At 37.9% G+C, this 22,485-nt stretch overlaps 2 protein-coding genes across 5 annotated transcripts; both read left to right on the top strand.

The window, feature by feature from the left end:
• Positions 1-120: 120 nt before the first annotated feature.
• cenpt (centromere protein T) lies at positions 121-7,912 on the top strand. Of its 3 annotated transcripts, none has more exons than XM_067489158.1 (13): positions 121-1,183; positions 1,510-1,618; positions 1,701-1,818; positions 1,905-1,998; positions 2,167-2,303; positions 2,411-2,456; positions 2,663-2,799; positions 3,288-4,232; positions 4,788-5,093; positions 5,188-5,287; positions 5,518-5,700; positions 5,800-5,904; positions 6,711-7,912. In XM_067489158.1, exons 1-13 carry the CDS (start codon positions 1,098-1,100, stop codon positions 6,838-6,840), a joined length of 2,496 nt encoding a protein of 831 aa, XP_067345259.1. In that variant the 5' UTR covers positions 121-1,097; the 3' UTR covers positions 6,841-7,912. The 3 variants fall into 3 exon arrangements, with proteins under 3 accessions (XP_067345259.1, XP_067345258.1, XP_067345260.1); XM_067489157.1 differs by having other exon boundaries at positions 2,399-2,456; XM_067489159.1 differs by having other exon boundaries at positions 227-1,183; positions 2,399-2,456; positions 5,533-5,700.
• A 206-nt stretch (positions 7,913-8,118) lies between these two features.
• LOC137106126 (speckle-type POZ protein) lies at positions 8,119-20,601 on the top strand. Of its 2 annotated transcripts, XR_010911896.1 has the most exons (11): positions 8,119-8,211; positions 13,982-14,185; positions 14,282-14,403; positions 15,070-15,221; positions 15,364-15,491; positions 15,588-15,765; positions 15,940-15,995; positions 17,612-17,734; positions 18,277-18,419; positions 18,876-19,259; positions 19,423-20,601. XR_010911896.1 is itself a non-coding variant. In XM_067489154.1 (10 exons), exons 2-10 carry the CDS (start codon positions 14,108-14,110, stop codon positions 19,018-19,020), a joined length of 1,125 nt encoding a protein of 374 aa, XP_067345255.1. In that variant the 5' UTR covers positions 8,119-8,211; positions 13,982-14,107; the 3' UTR covers positions 19,021-20,601. The 2 variants fall into 2 exon arrangements, 1 of the variants encoding a protein (XP_067345255.1); XM_067489154.1 differs by having other exon boundaries at positions 18,876-20,601.
• Positions 20,602-22,485: the final 1,884 nt, after the last annotated feature.

Here is a 22,485-nt window from a genome sequence, read left to right as displayed (position 1 = left end):
AATTTCCAATGTGAGGGGGAAGAGCTTGTTCCCTTTGTCAGTGATTGTAAGAATAAATCAGGCAACCACCTGCTCTATTAACTAATTGTTATATTATATTTACATTTAATGTGAAACATTAAAATCATTTCATACACAAATCTCCTTTGCCTGTATTTTTTAATTTTTTGAGTTGAGTCCAGAGTAGGGCATTAGAAGTGACCCCTCAAGGGTTTTATGAGAATACATTTTAGGTAGTTTGGTAAAGAGTTAGTTGCACATAAATATGTTTAAATATAAAATTCAGAGAACATTATTATGATATTAAGTGGTATCATCATTATCATCACATGATTATGAATTTTACCAGTCAGTACTGTAGTAAAAATGTGTTTAACATGTTTTAGTGATTCAGGCAGATAAAAAACAAAAAGCTTTACACCGGGCAATGAAAGTGAATCAGTAACTTGGTGGTGGAGTAGGACTTGGCTTTCTATTAAACAGAACAGGAAAACTTAATGTGAACAACATGGGATGTGTTTTGTTTCAAAATAAAAGCACGTCATATTAATTAAATCGATTTTCCCGTTTTAACGGGAAAACCTTCTTGTTAAAACGATGTATTTTTTGTGTTATAAAGATATACTTTTTGTTATTATAACAAAGTAGGGAGTAAATCAAATGTCATGGTGGCAGCAATACGTTGCCATATTAGGGGAATAGGCTTATTTATATTATGAATTCATATTCCCTTAACACCAAACTCTGGGCTTTCCCTCGGAAGTTCAGTTGGTGGCGGTACCGCTGTAGTTGGACGTAAAGCGCTGCTTAAGCAGAAGAGAGTAGAAGAAGACGCATGTCTTCACGCGAGGTTTCACTCAAATGTAACGCGGGAGTGCGGGAATTCAATGCGGGAATCGGCGTTAGCTATTGACAGAGGCTAGATTTTCTTTAACTATATGACATTTAGAAACACTTTCATCAGTTTGCGTTTGTTTGGTGACCACTCGGCGGTCTTTAGTTTGGTCACCCAGTTCATAAAAAGTCTTAGCTTCAAACGGTTAACTGCACCCGCTTTGCCGTTTGTCTGCTAACTGTTAAGTTAACAATTCCTTAATATGGATACTACGGAGGACTTATCTGCCCGAGTCCTGCTGAGACATATTCTCAACACTGAGCCACCCAGGACTCCGATTACACGCAGGTACTTCAACAGCATCTTAATTTTATTCAGGTCAAACAGTTTCCAGATGTAACTACCCTTTGTTAAGATAATGCTACTTATGTCACGTATCCTCTAACGTTATCAGGTTTAGTAGCTAAGCTGTAAGTTGGTTACTTGAGAATGTGTCATTAAAATGACTAAACTTGAATTAAACACTAAAGTATGGAAAGTAACAAAGAGTAGATTTAACTTCTGATATGGGAGGTGGTCAAGCTGCCATAGGAATTATTATTATTAGATTGTTGCAGATGAGCACTAGAGACCTGTGACCAGCTTTGACCGAACCCGGGTTGTGTTGTTTTCAGTGTCTCCAAAGCTCAGAGTGCTAGAAGGAGCAGGCGCAGCAACAAAGATGCCGGCGCCCCAAACCCACAAGAGATCGTGAGGCTCAGCATGAAACAAAAAATGCGTGAGGTGAGAGAGCCAAGTAAGGTAAATGCTAATATTAGGGATGGTGGTGAGTCTCTTAAAACGTATCCGTCTACCTTTTCTTTAGAGTATAACCAGAAAGTCCCTGCCTGCCACTGCAAGGAATATGACAAACACTGCTGCATCATTGCTGTTTGATGAAGGAGACACACCAAGGCACATACTCAGGAACATCTTACAGACAGGTGTGTTCATGAACCTGCTTTTCTTTGCACACCATGTTGCAATTGTTTGTTATCCCTTCAGCAATGTCATTTCCTATTTGATCCAGATCCTGTAAAGTCCCCAGTAATTCACGAGAAAGATGCATCAGTAGAACCACAGCTGCCTTCAGCCAGTTCCAGTTTTACCCAGGAGCATTTAAGGTGGATGTATTTGTCAGGATTTCGCTGACATTTGCAAAGTGTATCTAATAGTATTTTGAAAACTTTCACTTAAAGTAGTTGTGAGGAATCCACTTTTTATGTCATGTATTGCTGTATGCAACTGGCTTTGTGTTACACACAAGTTTATTATTAGTTTTTGAATTTCAGGACTGAGTTGTCGGGGCTTGATCTGCCGGATTTAACTATTGGCAATGCTGCAAGCATTGCAAAGGGACTGAAAAGAAAGAGACCACGTCAGAGCCTAAATGTAACAGCTTTTGAGAGACGGCTTAAAGATGGATATGGTAATTTTATATCCTTTTTTGGGATTATAAGCTCCACTTATTGTTAGTGATTGTGTAAAATGCTATAAATGTTTGACGGATGCTTATGCTTACAGATGTTGAAACAGAAAATAACAAATCAAGTGATAACTTCTCCTCACTTTCTCTGTCAAGGTAAAATGCATAGAACAACTACACTGCACTACAATATTGTGTATTGTTGAAAAACTACACAACATTGTAGTGTAGTCTAGTTTTTTTTCTTATCCAGTTTATCAAGTATCGACTGATCATATTTTGTCTAAAGTTCATTCACTGATAAATATGTTTTTGTTATTTTTCAATGCTTTTATGATAACAATGACTTGCCCGTCCTGCAGTTCCACTTCTCTGACTTTAAAAACACCCTTTGTGGATGTTCAGACTGAAAAAAGGGGCCTACAGAGAAGGATTTCCAATCGTCGGAAAATAACAGAGGAGGAATTTGGTGCTGCTGTAAATAGGAGGAAGATGGAAGGTGAATAAATTACACTTACACCAAACATTAGAGTTTTTGTTCCACGTGTCAAATTACATGTGTCATAGCAAGACAATGAGAGCATTGATTATTAATTTATTGATCAATGGTTTCTATTAAGCATTTAATTTATTGTATCAGATACTAATAAAATATAATCCTTTGTAGTAACTAGTAACATCTCACTTAGGCTGACCAATGACCAGAAGAAAATCCCTATTATTTGTTAGCATCCTTGGCCAACAAAGCAAATTGTGGTTCGGATCAGTAGTCATACAACCTAATAATTAGCTACACAATAGCTTATTTGACTAAAAGTTTTAGCATCTGACTTTTTTAACTTTTAAAGAGGTTTCTCAGTTGTATTCCGGTTTCTTATGTGGAATCTGTAAATGCAGATTCTACCGGAAGCAGAGGTAACTCATCTGCAGTTTTTGTCCTCAGTGCCACCAAAAATGCTCTTTGTTATTTCACCGTCTCTCACCTAGGAATGAGCAGCATTGCACCAGTGCAGCAAGGACCTGGTGAAACTGCTGACTCTGAAGGCTTCACCTTGGGTCTAAGCAAACTCAGTGAACCTGACATCACAGCTGATATAGTCAACTGTAACACGGCTCTCTATGCCCAGTCTGACGCTGTAGCCTCAAGCTTTTCGATTGTTTCAACTCAGGACAAACCAACGGTATTGGCCTCTCAGCTTCAGAGACAGGTGGAGCAAGAAGAGAAGAGCAAGATGCAGAAGGAGAAGTCTATCTATGTATTTCCTACTGAGGAGGGGTTTGTGGCAGAACCTCAGACTGAGGAATGTTTTTATCAGTTGGATGAAAGTACATATGCATCTCAAAGGGATGGTGTGAATAGTACAGCAGTTGGTCAACCTGAAGAAACTGCAAATAGATCAAAGTCAGAAGAAGGGGTGGCCAAGTCTCAGACTAGCACAAGGCATGAACCACCTGAGTCTGAGGAGGAGAAGACCCGAGTGGAAGCTCAAAAAGAAGAGGAACCTCTTCAAACTGGTCTAACCATGTCTCAGTCTGAGGAGAAAAAAGACACAGAAGCCTCTAGCTCAAAAAAAGAAAATGTAGTAGACTCTCAAACTGAACAAGATGACGGAGTTGATTCCCAGCCTGAAGATGTTTCCCCTATGTCACAGTCTGATTCTGAAGAAGGGGAGATTGTACAGAACTTTCAAACTCAAGGAGGAGACCCAGTTGACTTTCACGAGGATATTGAAGCCAGCTCTCAGTCTGAGAAAGATGGAAATGTAGAGTCTCAGACTGAAGATGAGCAGGAGGAGGAAGACGTTCATAAGGGATCAGGATGGCTAGAACATAATTTGGAGCACATTAGTCAAAGGGCTCATCACTCTGAGGGTGGACTTATCATGCCAGTTACAGAGGCAGGTGGGGATCATGCTGACTCCACAGAGGCAGGTAAGTTCAAAATGAATCTCACTGTGGATAATGGGGTTCTGCAAATGGATGAACTGATGAAAAAAGGAAAATTACTATCACATGTTATCAAAGCCTAAGCTGTTGTCTTCAAGCAGATTGTTTTTAACAAGGGTCTAAAATCCAGAGATCTCCAATTCACAATAATTGAGGAAAATGTTTGCCTTTTTGGTTCAATAGACAGATCTAACTTTGCTTTATATCATTGGCAGTTGGTTCATAAATTGCTTGGGTAAATGTGTTTATAGTCAACAAACTATTAAAAGAGACTGTATGTACTATGGTGTTTCTATCATACAAAGAAAAATGAGACAAACTAAGAGCTACACTATGATGAGAAACGTTTCCTAACAACAGGTCAACTTTTTGATAAAACTAATCTTCATGAGGTCAAGAATTTCATACAGAACATTTTGACTAATGATGAATATGTTATACCAAATTTTAATTATATGGCAACGGCATCTATTTTTTTTCTGAAATGCAAATGGAATTATTCCAAAATAAAATGTATATTTAAGGGTTGTTTGTGTGTAGGATTGTGTGATGGTAAGTCCGAAGCACACAGTACTATTGATCAACACAGCGCCCCGGAAACCAGGAACTGTGATGGTAGTCAGCTTCACTATGGGACACCTGGCATTGCTGAGCCTTCAGCTGAACAACAGGAAGATGCTTCTTACACAGCGCCCACACCTGATGCTGAGAGAGAGAATTCTATTAATCCTCAGGACATAATGTGTAGCCCCCACCTGAGTGATTCTTCTCCTGATGAAGCTCCTGCTCAAGATGCTGCTGAACAGAATGATGTGGAGGAGGAGGAGGATGAAGAAGAGAGTGAAGGTTGGTCTCCTGTGTGTGTGTGTATGTGTGTGTGTGTATGTGTGTATTAAAAAAATTAAATATAAAACCTGTTTTATTTTTCTAAAATCTTCAGAGTTCCCTTGCAAGACTCCAGCATTTGTCAGAGAGAAAATTAACTTTCTTCATACCGGTCCTGTGGTCTCAAGTTCTGTTCTTAAAAATATTCAAGCCAGGCAAGTTGTACCTTTGCTACATTGAAACACACAAGTTCCTTTTTTGCAGTATTAACAATACAATTTCAAATAGTCACAGGCTGATAAAACATTTCCCAATTAGTGCAGAATGTATAATATCAAACATAGTTTTGAAAAAAATATATACCTTTGTGTGTTTATTCAGAAGGCAGTAAGCAAATCAGTGTCATTATACAGATTTTTGTATTATCTTTTGTTTTATTTACAAGTTCTTATGCCACCAGTGGTACAAGTGAAGGTTCACCTGTAGCAAAGCCTAAGCAAGTAAGGCAGAGGAAGAGAGGCCCAGCTAAGAACAACCCAGGTCTTCCAAAGAGTTACCTCATGGCTGTTTTCAAGCACTTTGCAAAAACAAAGGTGTCTGCAGATGTTTACCCCGTCCTTAAAGAAATGTAAGCAACCATGACTATAGAGGTTCTGTGTTTAAAAATCAGAATCTTTGACAATGCTATCATCCACTTCATCTGAACATCATGTCCTTGTTTGTACAGAATGGACAAATTCTTTGAGCGTCTGGCGGAGGACTTGGAGACGTATGCACATCATGCAAAGAGAAGCACCATAGAGATTGAGGACACTGTACTTTTGTTAAAAAGGTTTGTGTATTGTGTGCTTGACTAAGTGGGCATCCAGTTTTAGGACAGCATTACTCACTTTGTAATAAGAAAATATGAATTCATTGAGAAACCCATAGGCTAAAGCAGCTACTGAGACAAATATGTGGTTGTTTACCATCTATATATGCTGCATCTTGTGTTCAGCTAAGTTCGGAATAAAAACAAATCAAGTTTAATTCAGATACCCTAGTTTCACTAATAACACACAACAACAACGTCTGACCTACAACTCAAGTCCAATAAGGAAAACCTGCTGAAAAAAAGCATATGATGAGGGATCTCTCTTCCAGAAGCACAAATGTGTAATAGATGTGTGCATGAAACAGTAACAAAGTAGATTTATATCTGAATGACTCCTTTTATAAATGGGAAAGGTGTATAATGTATACATAATCACCTCTTTTGGTGACCTTTATGTCACTTTTCCTGACGTAAATGTTCCTCAAAAGGTCCCTGGGCCTCATTAAAGTCCCCCAAAATACAAACAGGCTTTAAAATCTTAGCACTTTTAACATGGCAGAAGATACCCATTAATCCTGGTTGTATTCTGGTTACAAGCATCAATAACATCATTCAAAAAGATTTATGTAGAAAGATGTAATACTATAAGTCATATATAAAGTAACATTATAGGTGAACAAGTATTCTACTGACCCGTTGGAGGCAAGTTTGACCTCCAGGTTTAGTCTGACAGGTGAATCACTCAGCATAAACAATGAAACCAATTGTGAAAGCTTTTACTTTTGTTAAATGTAACCTAACTGGTTTGTGTTTGCACTTTTCAGGCAGGGTTATGTGAATGACAAAGTGCCAGTGGAAGTGCTTATTGAAAAATATCTTCGCATGGACCAGCGCAAGCTTTTAATACCTATAGCAACCAGTGGGAATGTTGTAATTCCTAAAAAGCGAAGGTGAATATTTTTATATATTGATACATGTTTTTTCATTTACAGTGCTGCACATTTGACCTACGCTGTGTTATGTTATGCTGTAATCTTAAGTCATTGTAAATGTGTGTGTGTGTGTGTGTGTGTATAATATATGTAAGGAAATATTCTTTACAAACATGTATAGATTTTGTCTTTGTCATCTTCATTACTATACTGTGATGGTTGATTGTGAGTGTGTATATATCTGTGTCTAAAACAGTTAATAACTTTACAGCGCTTCAGTTATTGCTTAGTATTACATAAGTATCAATATGTATATTTCTTCATTTACCTTTTTTATGCATATATTTTATCTCAAAACCAGCTGGGCAGATTTCTAAAACTAATAAAAGCTGAAATAAAGATTTTTTTTTTCTCATATTTTGAGCTTTATCAGTAGCCACTGATTGAAATCTTCAATTGTTCTCGTATTGAGTGCCATTTCAAGAAATGTGTTTTAAATACCATGCATCAACTTAGACCCCTTGTCTTCCCTGTGAAGTGGTAATGGAGATTGAAACTTTCCCAAAGTTTTCATTTTGCAGGCCACTGTGCTGTACTTGAGAGGTGAAGGAAAGAAATATAATGAATACATATACATTTACAGAATTGTGACTAATGAGTAAGCAAAATATGGGAGCTGGCTTAGTGTAAAACTTTACATTAACTTTGAAGTTTGTACCAACTGTTCATCAAGATAAAAACGTACACTATTAAAGACACACTCAAGGTAAGCTGATGAGTCCAAAGATTAATTACACTTGCCCCCAGTTAACTTCAGAATTTAATGATGAATATTCATTAATCTTGGGGCAAAGTGATGACTTTTAATTAAATTAAGACAAACTTGTTTTCAACTAGTTAGGATTTGTAGTTTTATGCTAAAAGTAACCCATGTCTTTTCTCACCTATTTGTAATAGTCATATTTCCTTATCTGTTTGAGCTTTGTTATAGTTTTTTTCTCTTTAGCTGTATTGCATTTTTCAAAATGCATTTTCTTGATCACTTATTGCTCCTGTGTGTAACTTGAGAGTCAAAGAACTTGAATACAATAAAGCTGATTCTTGTCCACAAAGAGAATTTTGCCTTACTAGTATGCTTTCATTATCCTCACATGTCAAACAGCTGGTGATCTTTAAACACGAATCGGTGGATTGATATGTAAATGTTCAGAATCACGGTTACACCGAAGCACAGTGTGGTGCATCTTCAGTTTTTATAAATCGACTGTGACATGACTCCACCACAGCAGAGGGCGCTATTTGCGTGACATCGCTATAGACAGCTAGCCTGTTCGCTAACAACAACAACAGAAGATCCCGGGCGACTAGTGTTATAATTTAACCCAGCATAAAGGTGAGTGTGTCTACAAATAAAACCCGAGGCAGGAACATAAGAACAACATACTTGAATCCACATGATAAACAGGCTTGTGTTTTAAACGGAGTCGCAGTTTTGCGGCAGTTTCTCCGACCTTTTTGTGTGGTTTAGGTTAGCTGCTACAGGCTAACAGCTAGTTAGTTCGATGCAGTTAGCTAGCGTGCGATCTGTAGATTATTTAGCCACAGTATTCGTCTGAAATTAAAACTACTGGGATGGTATTTTGGTTTCAGTTTAAGCACACTTGTGTTTACGCGTAGCTACAGTAAAGATCCTACTTAAAGCAAGCACCATATTATCGGTATTGTTAGCAGGTTATCAACCTGCTACTGTCATCGCCCACATTATAACTGCCTGCACCAGCTCCCAACAGGTAAAATCGTAACCTAGTTTAACTTAAGTTAACACGTGTAATATAACCATATATTGTGCCATAAATGCATATTTTAAATATGAAGAGTTAATGGTGGTCATGAACACGCCGAGCTTTGCCCAGGGCCTTGATGATTATCCTTCATTTGAACAATTTAACGTTAGGGTTGTTGGTGTGTGTGTGTTTTAGCTTAGCAAAGTGGTGTTGTTGGTCTTGTTTTACCAGAAGGTAATTTGAGGAGTTAACCAAGTTGCTTAGAACCCGGCTGGTTGACCAGCTGTCATTTATATTTGCTTGGATAGAAAAGGGATAGTTAAAGTTCAGTGTGACCCTGAGGGGGTTCAGCAGACCTCAGACCTCGTTGATACTGTGATAGTCAGTAGATGCAAAGCCGTATGAATGAGTCAGGTTCACTGGAAACTGACCAAAAACCATAGCAGTTATAGCACTTGTTATCTGTTTATACTGATGGGCTGTTTTGTATATCTGCAATGCAGCCGTGCAGATGGTAAACATAACATCATGTAATGCGATCCAGCAAAACTGTCTTGCCAGAAATACTCACTTAAAGAAGCTTAGAATAGTCTTTTTTTTTTTTTTTTTGGCTGTGTCTGCACTTTCTGTGTGAGAGATCAGTTTATTCTCCACCTTAATTTGTGATAGTGTGGTTACAAGGCAAATTGTCCTCGTCTTGAGGAAAATTGCAATGTCCCAACATCTCCTCACATATATTTCAAAAACATTTAAAAATAAACTTACATTTAATGGTGTGTTACATGCAAAGTAAGACTGTGGAGTAAATGCGGTCTTTACTTTTTCTCTTTGCCTACTTTAGCTATTTTCAAGTAAAAAAAAAAAAAAAAAGAAATCACAGCAGATTGAAAATTGCTGTTCACATTTTGCATCCCATATACACTGAGTAGACATAACTCAGTTTAGCTGAGTTTACCTTCAGCATGATTACCCAAAGGAAAAACTCACTACCTTTCAAATTCCCATTTTTCGGGTAGTTGGACATGATCAAATATGACTGAAATTGTTTTGCCATTACTTTGCCACTAAGCTGACTTACAAACTTTTAGTTTGTACTAGTCAGCAAAATAATTTAATACTATTTGGCAGATTATTGGTGCTAAATGTTTTGTTAAAGAATGGCTAGGTAATGCGCTTAAAGTCATGATAATATTATAATGACCTCATTTAGATTTTTGGCCTTTTTGTCTAGATCCACAAACTAGACCATTTATTTCTCCCAGTAGAACCTGTGATACGATTTTTACCCCTCAAAGAGAAAAACTATAGGCAACACTCTCTTACACACTTTTTAAATCAGTGATTAATGAAACACGATAAAACACTGTTGTATTGCCACTAAATTCTACCCATTAATTATAGTTTGTCTCTTAAAGCTGAAACAGCACAGAGAAAGATGCTTGCCTAATTTAAGCAAACCAGATTATTGTAACATTTTATAATTTTTAATTATTGAACATTGTAAGTAAATATTTTTGAGGAAATAATATTTTGAGTTTATTGTGTAAATCAATAATTGTTGTAACTTCCAAATGAAGCAAAACCAACCATTAATTCATAACAAGGCTAATGTTGCAATAAGTTTAGCAAAAATAAACTAATAAATAAAATAAAGTAATACTCCTAATTATAAAGCTATTTGCAGAGTTCTGGAAAATTGCAGGAGTGTCTGCCCTTGCAGGTCAAAGTGTCTAGTGTAAGGGTTTGTAACCAGGTGACTGGAGACATTCGATATGCATTGAGGTTCCTCCCCCCTTTAACCTCCCGTGCCTGGAGAAGTAAGCAGAGTTTGAGTGAGGAAATACAGGCAAGAGGTGAAGTGCTAATGCTTTTTTGTCCTGTCAAATACCCTTCAATGTAATTGTGGGTCTGCACAAAATTGGGGGGAGAATGAGGCAAGCTGATCGCCATAGCAGAATCAATAGATCATACCTCTCCAAGATTGAGTTTTCTGGAAAGGAGAAGCACCATGACCAAGGGCAGAATATGAAATGACTCCAACAGAGGCGCGACATGCTCGGTGCAATCGATCTTCAGTCCTTGTACCAATTATAGTTTTAAGGTTTGTCTGTGGCTTACTGCGGTCCTTAAAGACCAAAGCTTTGGAAATAGACATTGTGTTCACTGACAGTTTGACAAGGGTTGCAATTTTTTCATCCTCTTTTTAAATTGCTGTCTGAAATACCTTCATACCTCCAGTCTTAAATTTAGAGTGGAGATTGATTTTTTTTTTTTTTTTGATTGGTGGACTTAAATGTCAGGGAAATTGCATCGTGGTCATAAATTCCACCTTACCGATCATATCTTTCTAAATTCCACCTTAACTCTCAGAAATGCGTTCACACATTGTAGGTGTAATTTCTGAGGTGTAGAGGATATTTTCTTAACAATCAAATTTGAATCTGTTACTTTTTTCCTTTTTCTTGTTTTCTTTGTCATATTTCTCTCCTGAAAATGTTTCAATTTAGTAGTTCTGATGTATCTAATTATTACTAATGTTCTGGGTGGCACAACTATTCTATACACAAATCAGTCAACTCTTCTCATACAATGTGACATATCAGTGGCTTGTGAAAGATTTTCCTAGTGGAACTAAACCGTGGGAATGTTAAATGTGTTTGTGCTTGTTATTGTGATTACAAGCTGGTCTTTACAGGATGCGGACCCGTCAATAACGTTAGTGTAGTATTCTTTAAAACCACGGGGCTTAAAAACTTCTTAAATGTGCTTGGAAGGGCTAATGAAACATGTTTGCTTTCTAAGGCTTGCTGGATTTTTGTTGCATTACTTATTAATATAAAAAGGATTTTGCTCATAGTATAGGATATATGTAAGAGAACAGATTGTCTGGTGAAAGTTCAGCTCTTTCCACCTTTGACCTCTAACAGTAATTGTAGAAATCGAAGTGTTGATACATCTTCCAGTATTTGGACAGTGTTAGTGGTAGCTGATTGCAAGTCCTGCGAAGAAAGAGAGGAAAGAGATTTCATCAGAGCTAGTGTAGTTTAATACTACAGGAAACACTTTTTGAGCAACTTCTTGTCTAGAAATGTAGCAGAATAGCAGCTATATGTTGGTCAACTTAATCAGAAGTTGGAGCACTAAGATGCATTTGTGGTTATTGCAAAATACATTGCATTTCCTTATTTGTTTCATCATTGCAACACCAATTTGAAGTGGCATGAGTAGGGAATGCTTCCATTTGTAGCTCTGGTAGGGTAAAAGGAATAAACAGTGAACAGCGGGGCTGTTATGTGTGATATAATTGTGCTTTATTACAGGCATGTATAGTTTGCTAAGAATCCCCCATGCTCAGTTAGGCAGTGTTGAGTTTAGAAGGACTATGCACCTAGCAATAAAAGCTGAGAAGCGATAATTACTGAATGTAAAGAATATTGAAAGGCAGTTGTAGACCAATGTGAAGACTGTGAATAGCATCAGTTTATTTAATAAAAATCTTAGGGGAGGAAGCTGCAACCTATTAAAAGGTTGTTGGAATTGTTTTCATTCAATAAGCATCTTCATTTTAATCCATCATCTCTTTATGATTTCTCTCTCATAACTGTGTGTGTGTGTGTGATTGTCTTTTGTGTCTTTCCTACCTCATTTTGTGGCAGTTTACCTCTTTGAATTGTCCCTTAGACGGTGGCACATCTTTCATTCCCTAACAGCTTTTTTTTTTTTTTTTGCTTCTCTATCACTTTACTTTTCATTTTCTTTCCTGCTACCTTTTTCTGGTTTCATCTTCTCACTGCCATTTTACAAGTTTAGGATTATATAATCAGTCTTCTATAGCTTTATATTAGACTTATATGTATTTTCAATTTTTTTTTTGATACACTAGATTACCCTCAGATTTGTACGATTAAAACTTCATATTATTTCAGCTCTTTTTTAAATATGTTGGAAACCATGTAATAAAATTAGAAGGTACAAACAGACCTTTGTAGTGAATTTAACCTATAGTCACAAGGTGGATTAAAGGTGTTCAACAAAGCATTGGTTATTAGAAAATTAGTGTGACATGCTCCTCCGATCTTTCAGTTATCACAGTATGAGAGCTAGGATGGTAACTGACTTAGAGTGGTGGGGTGAAACACTGCCGATTGTTCAGTCACTGACCTTGCAGCTTCTTCTGAATCTGGCATAGGATCAACAGTTCTGTCATTGTGTGTCAGGAGTATAGAATAGTATCTACAAGAGGTGTATAAATTGAGCCAATATGACAGCTGAATACTTTTTTTTTTATCAGATAGTTTAAGCGGTAACATTGCCACTTGGGCTTCTTGTGTGTGGCAGATCACTGGTTTTGTAAATTACCGACGAACCAGTGATAGACAGAGGATTGGCAATTTCTGAGTTCTGGGCAAGGATATCTGTTGATGTTGCAAATGTGTGATTAATAATAGAACAGCAAACCAAATGCATGTTTTTATGAGGTGGTGTGTTTATACTCTATCATTCCTTAGTCACTATACATGAAGTGCAGTCATTTGAAATTCTTTGCTTATGTTATTGTAAGCACATAGATACAGTAATCATTGTTCAGTTTTTTTTAAGAGCATTACATTTTGCGTGCATCATCTTCACAGTTAAAGTGTGACTTGAATGTTTTTACAAACCGGAAGTCTGCAAACAGACCAAACCAATAATTAGTTAGTTCATCACATCTTAATGTCGTGGCTCAGTACCATGTGCATTCGTTCTTATCAAAACCGGTAAAAAAAAAAAAAAGGTCAGAAGTGTTAGATTTCACATTTTAAAGCAGGAGAATTAATTCTTAAACAGCTGGCCAATGTAGTATTTACTGCATGAAATGTTACCCAAAAAGGATAAATAGCTGTAGCGTCCAGTTACTATCAACTGTGTCATAGCATCAATAAATAGTTTTTATTTGAAATATCTCTCTGACTAAGAAAGTGTGTGAATGTGTAAAGAAGGGAATTACAACCTCACCACAGTCCTGGGAGAGTGCTTGTTTATTCACTGTTCATTTTTGAAACTTAATTGCAGTTGTGTTGGCTATTGATCTGAGAACAGGCAGGGGCCATCGATCTCCTTATGCTCCCCGATGGTTCACGGACAATCCATCTAGCCGCAGCCCAACACACCTTAATGGGAGAGAGTGTGAACACCTGAATTAAATCATTGAGTCTTAAATGATTGAATAAAAAATACATTGCCTGTGTGTTGCCTCCCGCCTGGGCTGAGCTTTTTTTTTGAAGAATTTTGTGTTAAGATATTTTATTTCAAGCTAAACAGGACTTTCAAGGAACTTCAGGCAGATATGATTGATTTCTAGCCTGATAAATTAATTTCGCCCACATTGTCTGTTTCTAGGGGGCAATCTGCTTCCTTCTGGTGTGCACTGATGCAGATGGATGTCAGTACTGAACACTGACGAGCGGAAGCAACAGATTCCTCTTCCTCACCCTCTTGCCCCCGACACCTTCTGTCACGCTGGCAATGTCAAGAGTCCCGAGTCCCCCACCCCCTGCGGAAATGTCCAGCGGGCCTGTGGCTGAGAGCTGGTGCTACACACAGGTAAACTGGCACGTGTGAACTGTTGACTAAATAACATTGTTATTCTTAACTCCAAATTAGGACTCCAATCTTGACTAAGTATTTTGCCGTTGCCAGATCAAGGTGGTGAAGTTCTCTTACATGTGGACCATTAACAACTTCAGCTTCTGTCGTGAGGAGATGGGTGAGGTCATCAAGAGCTCCACCTTCTCTTCTGGGGCCAATGACAAGTTGAAATGGTGAGTGGGGCAGGAGAGCGGCTTTGTCTTCACGTATGTTGTATTTTCGGTGTTTGTAGCCTGTACAACAGGATGTTGATAACCCACCTTGTCTGTGTGACAAAATTATATATATTGTTTGATCCTTTGATCAAGCTAAACAAAAGTAGAACCTCAGAATCCTTAGTGAAGTCCTTAGTAGCGGAGTGTGTTAGACATAGAGACTTGGTCTCATGGTATAGTTGATTTCAACCACCTTAAGAAAAACTGTGTGGCTTTGATTTTTAATATTGATAAATTGAAAAAGAAAAATTGAAAACTAGAAAAATCTCGGCCAAGAAACAAACTAAAAGATTTTTCAACTTTTTAGTGGTCTGGACAAAGTGAAGGTGGTATATTTATCTATTTTAAATCTAATATAACACACTTGCCAAAACCGCTACTAATGTATTTGCTTTAAATTGTGTGAGTGAAAAAAAACTCTATCTGCCTACACTGTTTATTTATGTTATTAATTAAATGAATAAAGATGAAATGCCTGTCTAAATAATTATTTTGTAAAAATAATAATAATAATTAATTACTCATCTCCAGACTCCACTCCACACTGCAGTTTGAGCCATTGGTAGATAGATATTATTACCATCCTATTTAGATTATTATAACTTTTGCATTCCCCACAAACAGGTGTTTGCGAGTGAATCCTAAGGGCCTAGATGAGGAGAGCAAAGATTACCTGTCTCTCTATCTGCTGCTGGTCAGCTGTCCAAAGGCAGAAGTGCGTGCCAAGTTCAAGTTTTCCATTCTCAATGCCAAGGGAGAGGAGACCAAAGCCATGGGTGAGTAGAACATTCAACTACAGCTGAATCCATGTAAGAGTTTAGCTGTAGGCATAACTTGGATAGTTGACACTTGTCCACTTACACTTGTTTTTAAATTGAGAACTTTACTTACCTCTCTGATGTTGTCTCGGTTGTGTAGAAAGCCAGAGGGCATATCGTTTTGTCCAGGGGAAAGACTGGGGCTTTAAAAAATTCATCCGGAGAGACTTCCTGCTAGATGAGGCCAATGGTCTTCTACCTGATGACAAGCTCACGCTCTTCTGTGAGGTACACTGTTTAGTTATTGTTTTAAAATCTTCGGAATATCTATTACTCTTTTACTTTTCCTATTACAACAAAAAAATTAAATGATGTCTCCCTCAGGTGAGTGTGGTGCAGGACTCGGTAAACATATCTGGCCAGAACACTATGAACATGGTAAAGGTACCTGACTGCCGACTTGCTGATGAGCTGGGGGGCTTGTGGGAGAACTCGCGCTTCACAGATTGCTCCCTGTGTGTGGCGGGTCAGGAGTTTCAGGCCCACAAAGCCATTCTGGCAGGTACAGACATGATTCAGAAGAAAGAAACCTATTTTGTTTGGATTGTCTTTTGTTTCTTCCATTGTTCCTATGGGAGTGGATATTAGAACATTTGACTGTAACTTGATCCCACAGTTACTCACACATTAAAATGTTTGCTGTTGTTCTTATATCTCTTCATATCACCGCTTTCAGCACGTTCCCCTGTGTTCAGCGCCATGTTTGAGCATGAGATGGAAGAGAGCAAAAAGGTGAGGCTAAAGTCTTTTTTTTTTCTTCGAAATCCATTCGTTTTGTTTATCAGTGGCTCATCAGCTCAGATTCTTGCTGCTGTGTAGAGGAGTTAAAGTGAGTGAACGATTGTGTGCTGTCAGCACAAAGCCTTTTGGTGAAAATTATTAATGGCACACCTGAAATGAAATTGTTTTTCTGCACTTAGGGGTCTGGATTCAGTCTTAACTGATAAAACTACAGGAGAGAATTGCCTTTTTTTTTTTTTCTTGCACATGTGACTGTAAGAAAGTAAATTGCAAGATGGGGCCCAGATGGTTTTCAAAGCCATGATCGTTCTAGATTTCACTTTGAAAAATGTGAAAGACTAAAATGTGTCTCTCACAAATTAACACATTAAAACCTGGATTGGAGTGGGGATCAAACAGAATCCTTCATCAGGTAGTTTAATTTTAATCTTAATTACGTTCTTTGGTCATGCTGCTTTCTTCCAATGTCACACCTATGGGTTTGTTTTTAATATTGAAGAATATTCGGGTAGGAAGGTACTGTTGAGTCGACTGCATAATTGCACCAGTCTACTGGAAACCAATACTGATCAAATACCAGATGTGCTGCTGCATTTTGTGCATGCGGGTTTTGCAGTAGTAAAGATGAGGTTTTACCAGTGTCCGCATGAAGAATTGGGTTGCATTTGCAGAAAGGTTGGCTCTGCACTTTCGGAAGTTGTAGAGGGCAAATCTGCATGTCCGAAATGTGGCCAGTGAAGCTCCGTTGGTCATCAGTGAAAACCCCCAGATTTCTGGCAAGCTTAGTGTCAGTCACAAGATCTTATTCTGATATTGTGTTGTATTGAAGATCTGGCTGGGAAGATTAAAACTTCTGTTTTCATGAGTTTTAGTTAAGTATGTCTATGTTTCATCAAAGTAGAGATGTCAGAGAAGCCAGGAGAAATATGTGATTATTATTATTATTATTATTATTATTATTATTATTATTATTATTATTATTATTATTATTATTATTATTATTATTATAAGACAGTGGAGTCATCTGGTGTTCGTCACTATCAAAGCAATGTAAGGAAAAGCTGTTTGAGTGAATTTTATAACCCAGGGAAGTGGTATAGATGGAAAGGTGGACCAGGAGCTGTGCCCTGCAGCAACCTGGTGGAGAGGCAGTGAGAGTTCAAAACCTTACCCCTGCCAAGATACCTTAAGGTTCGTACAGATAGGTAAGACCCAGTACAGGCCAGAGCTGTTCCAGACGTGCCAAAGTCAGAGGGTACAGACAGGAGGATGTGGTAGTTCAGTGTCAAAGGCTGCAGAGAGATGCAGTAGGAGTAAGAAAGAAGACTGATGCATAGCTTTTCAAATCCACAGGGATTCATGACCCGTAAGGACTGCAGTTTCAACATCAGGGAGGTCGTTCAAAAAGAGTCACATTTCCTGAATTTTGTCATGAGAGCTCATTAGCCGGAGTTTTACCATAATACACTATACTGTACAATTACATGCCTCCTTGTTATTTATTCATTGTCACTCCTATAACATCAGATGTAGTAAAGAAAATGTTATATTTAAAGCTGAAGGTGAAGACTTTAATCCAACCTCCTTGTTCTTTGTGTTTTTGTCAGAACCGTGTGGAAATCAACGATGTGGAGCCAGAGGTTTTTAAAGAGATGATGTGCTTCATTTACACAGACAAGGCTCCAAACCTGGACAAGATGGCAGATGACTTGCTTGCAGCAGCTGACAAGGTATTGTAATTGTACAGTAAATATATTTGGACAGGTAAGAATTGTAGGTAATTAAAAAGGTAGTAGTAGTACTGTGTACTGTAGTGAAACATAAGTATCAGATTGACACCAACCATATCTAATACTGAAGATATCGGATCAGCATAGGATCCAAAAAACTGTATTGGGACATCCCTGTATTGGGCAACTTCCACTGCAAAATTCCAGTTATTCCCAATGTCCACTAAACAGTAAGTTGTCAGGATCACAAGAAACAATTGGAGGATTTAACACTGTTCTCACTCATCCATGAGACCAAATAGATGACTGACAATTTCTCCCTCAGGTCATACTTTAAAATTGATATTATTAGGCCTGTGTACACAAAACAAAAAAACAAAAACAGAGACTGTACAGGCAGTTTGAGTTTATCATTTTAACATTTTAAGATAATATATGCAAATAGTGTATTACCTGAGTTACCGCAGTAAATCCCAAATAATTACTGATAAAGGCAGAAATGTACTGACCCCCACCCCCCTTTCTTTCTTCCCCCCTCGCAGTATGCTTTGGAGAGACTGAAGGTCATGTGTGAGGACGCTCTGTGCACCAGTCTGTCTGTGGAAAATGCTGCTGAGATCCTCATCCTAGCTGACCTGCACAGCGCCGACCAGCTGAAAACACAGGCCGTCGACTTCATCAACTAGTGAGTCCCCACACATTAATGAGCTCGTCATCATTTATAATTGGGTCTGTGGCACTTTTTATTTTTTATTTTTTCCAAACTCGGAGTACATGGCACATTTTGTGTTCTTTATCTTGGCATCATTACTGATTGTACAAAGACTCTTGCTTCATCTCCGGGTGTCATTTAATTTCACATTTCATCCTTGAATGGTTGTGTGGTATTATTAAACCCTGCCAAGACTTTCTGGGTGATCAAGACAACCTTGATCTTTACTAGGTCAGCTTGAATCAATGGGTGAATGATACGTAACAGTTGTTCAGCTCACTCAGTAATTTTCCTCTTTTGTTGATTTCATTGATTCCCAGTCCAAAACCAATAATTGTTCCATGTAAATTTATTTATTTGTTTATAGAAGTCAGTTTTCCTTAAACTATAATGGTGTTTTTTGTTTCTCTCTCTTACCCTGTCCCCCAGCCATGCTGCAGAGGTAATGGAGACAGCCGGTTGGAAGTCCATGGTAGCATCTCATCCACACCTAGTGGCTGAGGCTTACCGCTCCTTGGCTTCAGCTCAGTGCCCTTTCCTTGGACCCCCACGCAAACGCCTCAAACAATCTTAACAGCCTCACAGTAAATCACCAATAGTCATGCATACAGACACACATGCATACACACACAAAAACACACAAAGCCCCCTCACCCCCCTCAAACACACAGGGACAACCTTTCCGCTTACTGTTACCTACTACACTACCTACAGTCTCCCCCTTCTGCCCCGTCCAAACCTGCTGTATTTAGTCTCTTCTAAAAATGGAGGGAAGGAGGAGGAGGAGGACATGGCGATGGAAAACAGGGACAGGTGGGCTCATGAAGTGGATGTTTGTTGTTTACAAATGTACCACATCATCCTTCCCTTTTTCTCCTCAGCTTTGGCATGGTGAGATCTGACATTGTGCTCTTTTTCTGTGTGTGAAAACAAAATCCTTCAACATCCTGCTATTCCTACTTTGGAATCCATTCAGGAGGAAGAAATGGACACAACAAACCAGTAAGAGCCAATTGTCTGGAAATCCAGTGACCTGAAGGACAGGTGCAGATAAATAATGTCTTTAACTGTCTATTTTATCATAAAGTTTCTTTTTGCTCTGCTCTCAAGAAGAGCGGCCAGAGAAGCTCCCAAACTAAAGGACACATGAGCTTGTGAGAGACTAAAAAGAAGAAGTGGGCCTGTTAGTTACAAACTAGAAGCCCCCCTGAGAAAGACAACCAAGGGCTAGTCAAAAAAGCAGATATGGGACAAAAATCATGACAATAATTTTCCCATAGAAGGCTGGGAAAACATTGCACTAAAGTCACAGGTCACCCCCTTTTCAACCCTTACCAGCAGTAAAGTAGAAATACTGTAGGCAAGCACACATTGAAGCAAGCTTCATGGACTAAAAACCCAGTTGGACCACAAAGAACAAGTTCCCTTTAAGATTTATCAGCAAGTGACAAAAACAACACTTTCCCATGTAGAACTCTTCATTCATTCTACATCCGTTTTAATTTTTTAAATAGCCAGAAATTAAAACTCAGAGATACAGAAAATACAGAAAATAGCAACACACAACTGGATGTCATTCTTGGGGAAATAGTATGTTGTGTGTGAATCTGTCTTTGTAGCCCTTGAGACAATATAAATCCAAGGAGTCGAGACAAACGAATCAGGAGACGCCAAATGGAGGGAGAAAATGTCAAACGGTTACAAAATAACATTCGGGTTTAATCAGGCATGTTAATGTTCTTTTATGATGGATTTCTTATTTGTTTTATTTTTCTCATTTCTAGTTTTTTCATAGGAATTTGTACAGACACTAGTGTTTTTGAAGCTGTGTAAGACAAAATCATTTTCAACCATGAAATTGTTAAAAGAACTGGTGGACAGATTTCTTTGCAGCCATCGAGACTGAGGGGAAATAAAATTGAAATGAACACGTTTTAATGTTCAGAATAGACGGAATGTGGCAAAAAAAAAAACTCACACCAACAAAAACCACGTAAAATGCATTTGAAGTTAGCATTTGAACCCGTTAAAAAATGGTAATTGATAGATGGAACCATTGTTTTTTCTTGTAGATATCGCTGGTTATGACAAGTGACACTTAGTTGTTGCCATTTTTTGTTCCCAAACAAATAAACCACAACTATTTTGTATTGAATGGAATACAATCTTTGTGTATTTTTGGAAAAATTATGAGTTTGTAATATTTTATTTTTCAGCTGTTGCCCCTTTAAAGCAAGAGGTTTCATTAGGAAACATACTACTAACGTGTATTTTGTCACAGCAGCTTCCAGGTTTTGGTTGTTAAATAGGAATGAAAGTAGATAAATTCTCTCACTGCCTCATCGACTTTGTTGGCGCCGGTGTCCAGTATCGTTCTCTGCTGCACCCAATAGTGTGACACCTGCTGTAGGCTGTAATATTGTTTTACTCCTATTATCTTAGTGATTTGTGACCCTTTGACAGCCTCACAAATTAGTTTTTATTTCCCTTAGTACTACTGACGCTGCTACAGTCATGGGCAAAAATATAGGCACCTTTGCAATTCTGTCAGGAAATGCAACGCATCCCAATTTATTATTGTTTTTGTGGATACCACAGAAACTTGGGTAAGAAACTTGCCTATTGTTCTATTTATTTATTTTTTACAGAAAAAACTCCAGTTGTAGTGGAATTCACCTTTTGAGCTAAACATTTCTTGGTTTGTTATTCAATAATGGATCTAGTTTGTGGCTGTTGTGTAGATAATTTATGATGTGAGGTTTGAAAAAGCCTCAGTAAAACACTTGAATCCTCAAAGGCTCTTTTCATCATTTGGATGAAAAGTCCTGCTCTGTAAACAGGAACTGCAAATTTTGCTTTGGATGCTGGCTCCCATTCAAATTCCTAACATTGCCTGTGAACATTCTAAATGGTATTGGTGAAGTTGTTTGGTCTGAAGTATATAGACGGTACATTTATTTGATCATAGTGTGAGGACTGGGGGAACTTGAAGCTAAAAGACACAGTGGAGGAAGTAAACTAATTTGTGGCCGTACTTTACTTTGGTACACATCTAAGCTGATTAGCATATTTTATTCATGTATTCCTCTACATTTCTCAGTAATATCATACATTTCATTCCACTATATGTGACAGCTGTTGTTGCTACTTGCAAATTCAAGATTTTAAACATAAAACAAGCTACATATGTTAAAAAGCTATTGTAAAAAGTATTCTACACAGTATTATTGAAGTAGGTCAATCTCAGTCAACTACAAACAGTAAAATGAGATGCAGTAATGAATTAATTGATACTATTATAATATGTCACTCAGGATGTTTACATGTACATTTGATCATTTTGTTTCATTTTGCTAATATTACAAAACATTTTGAATTCCACTGTAACCACTTTTTGCTTAATTAAAGGACACAGTACTGCTATTTTTTGATATGTTAAAAAAAATATAGGTAGGTTCCAGATCCTAGAATGGGGCTCATTAATTTAAGTGATCGTGTGAAGCGGATCAGACCTCTGGCTGATTTGTAATTCAGTGGTAGCTGTTCACAGGAACTTTGTGCCTCTAGTCTCACCCAAACACCCAAATGAACCCAGTGAACGTGCTGTAGTGGGTGTTCACACATGATGACGATGGCTGAGGGTTTGTTGGGAGTGTCATCACCAATAGGGTGAGGACATCACTTCCATCATCTACATAACAAACATGCATGGCAGCCTGTGCCTGGTTCATTAAATGTCCGTTCACACTGTTAAAAACAGTTAATTAAATGAGGGCAGGTAGCACCTGAACATCATCGTCAATCTTGCTGACCCAGCTGAAATTGATTGTTAATCGAGTTAACTTAACATGGAAAACCTGTCTACCACCAAGCCTTGTAGGGAAATACTAACTGATGAAGACGTGGCTGGAAAACATGATGGTGATGAAAGATTTTTAAATCTGTAGTCACCTCAGATGGTTCTGATTACTTCAGACCTGTTGGTTTTTGGTTTTGATGGTCTTTATTTTTATAGGGTCAAACACAGACTGAGCAGTAC

The sequence above is a fragment of the Channa argus genome, chromosome 20 (assembly GCF_033026475.1).
Source record: "Channa argus isolate prfri chromosome 20, Channa argus male v1.0, whole genome shotgun sequence".
NCBI lineage: Eukaryota > Metazoa > Chordata > Actinopteri > Anabantiformes > Channidae > Channa > Channa argus.
Note: the sequence above shows the minus strand (reverse complement) of the source record. Positions and strands in the feature narration are given on the sequence as shown.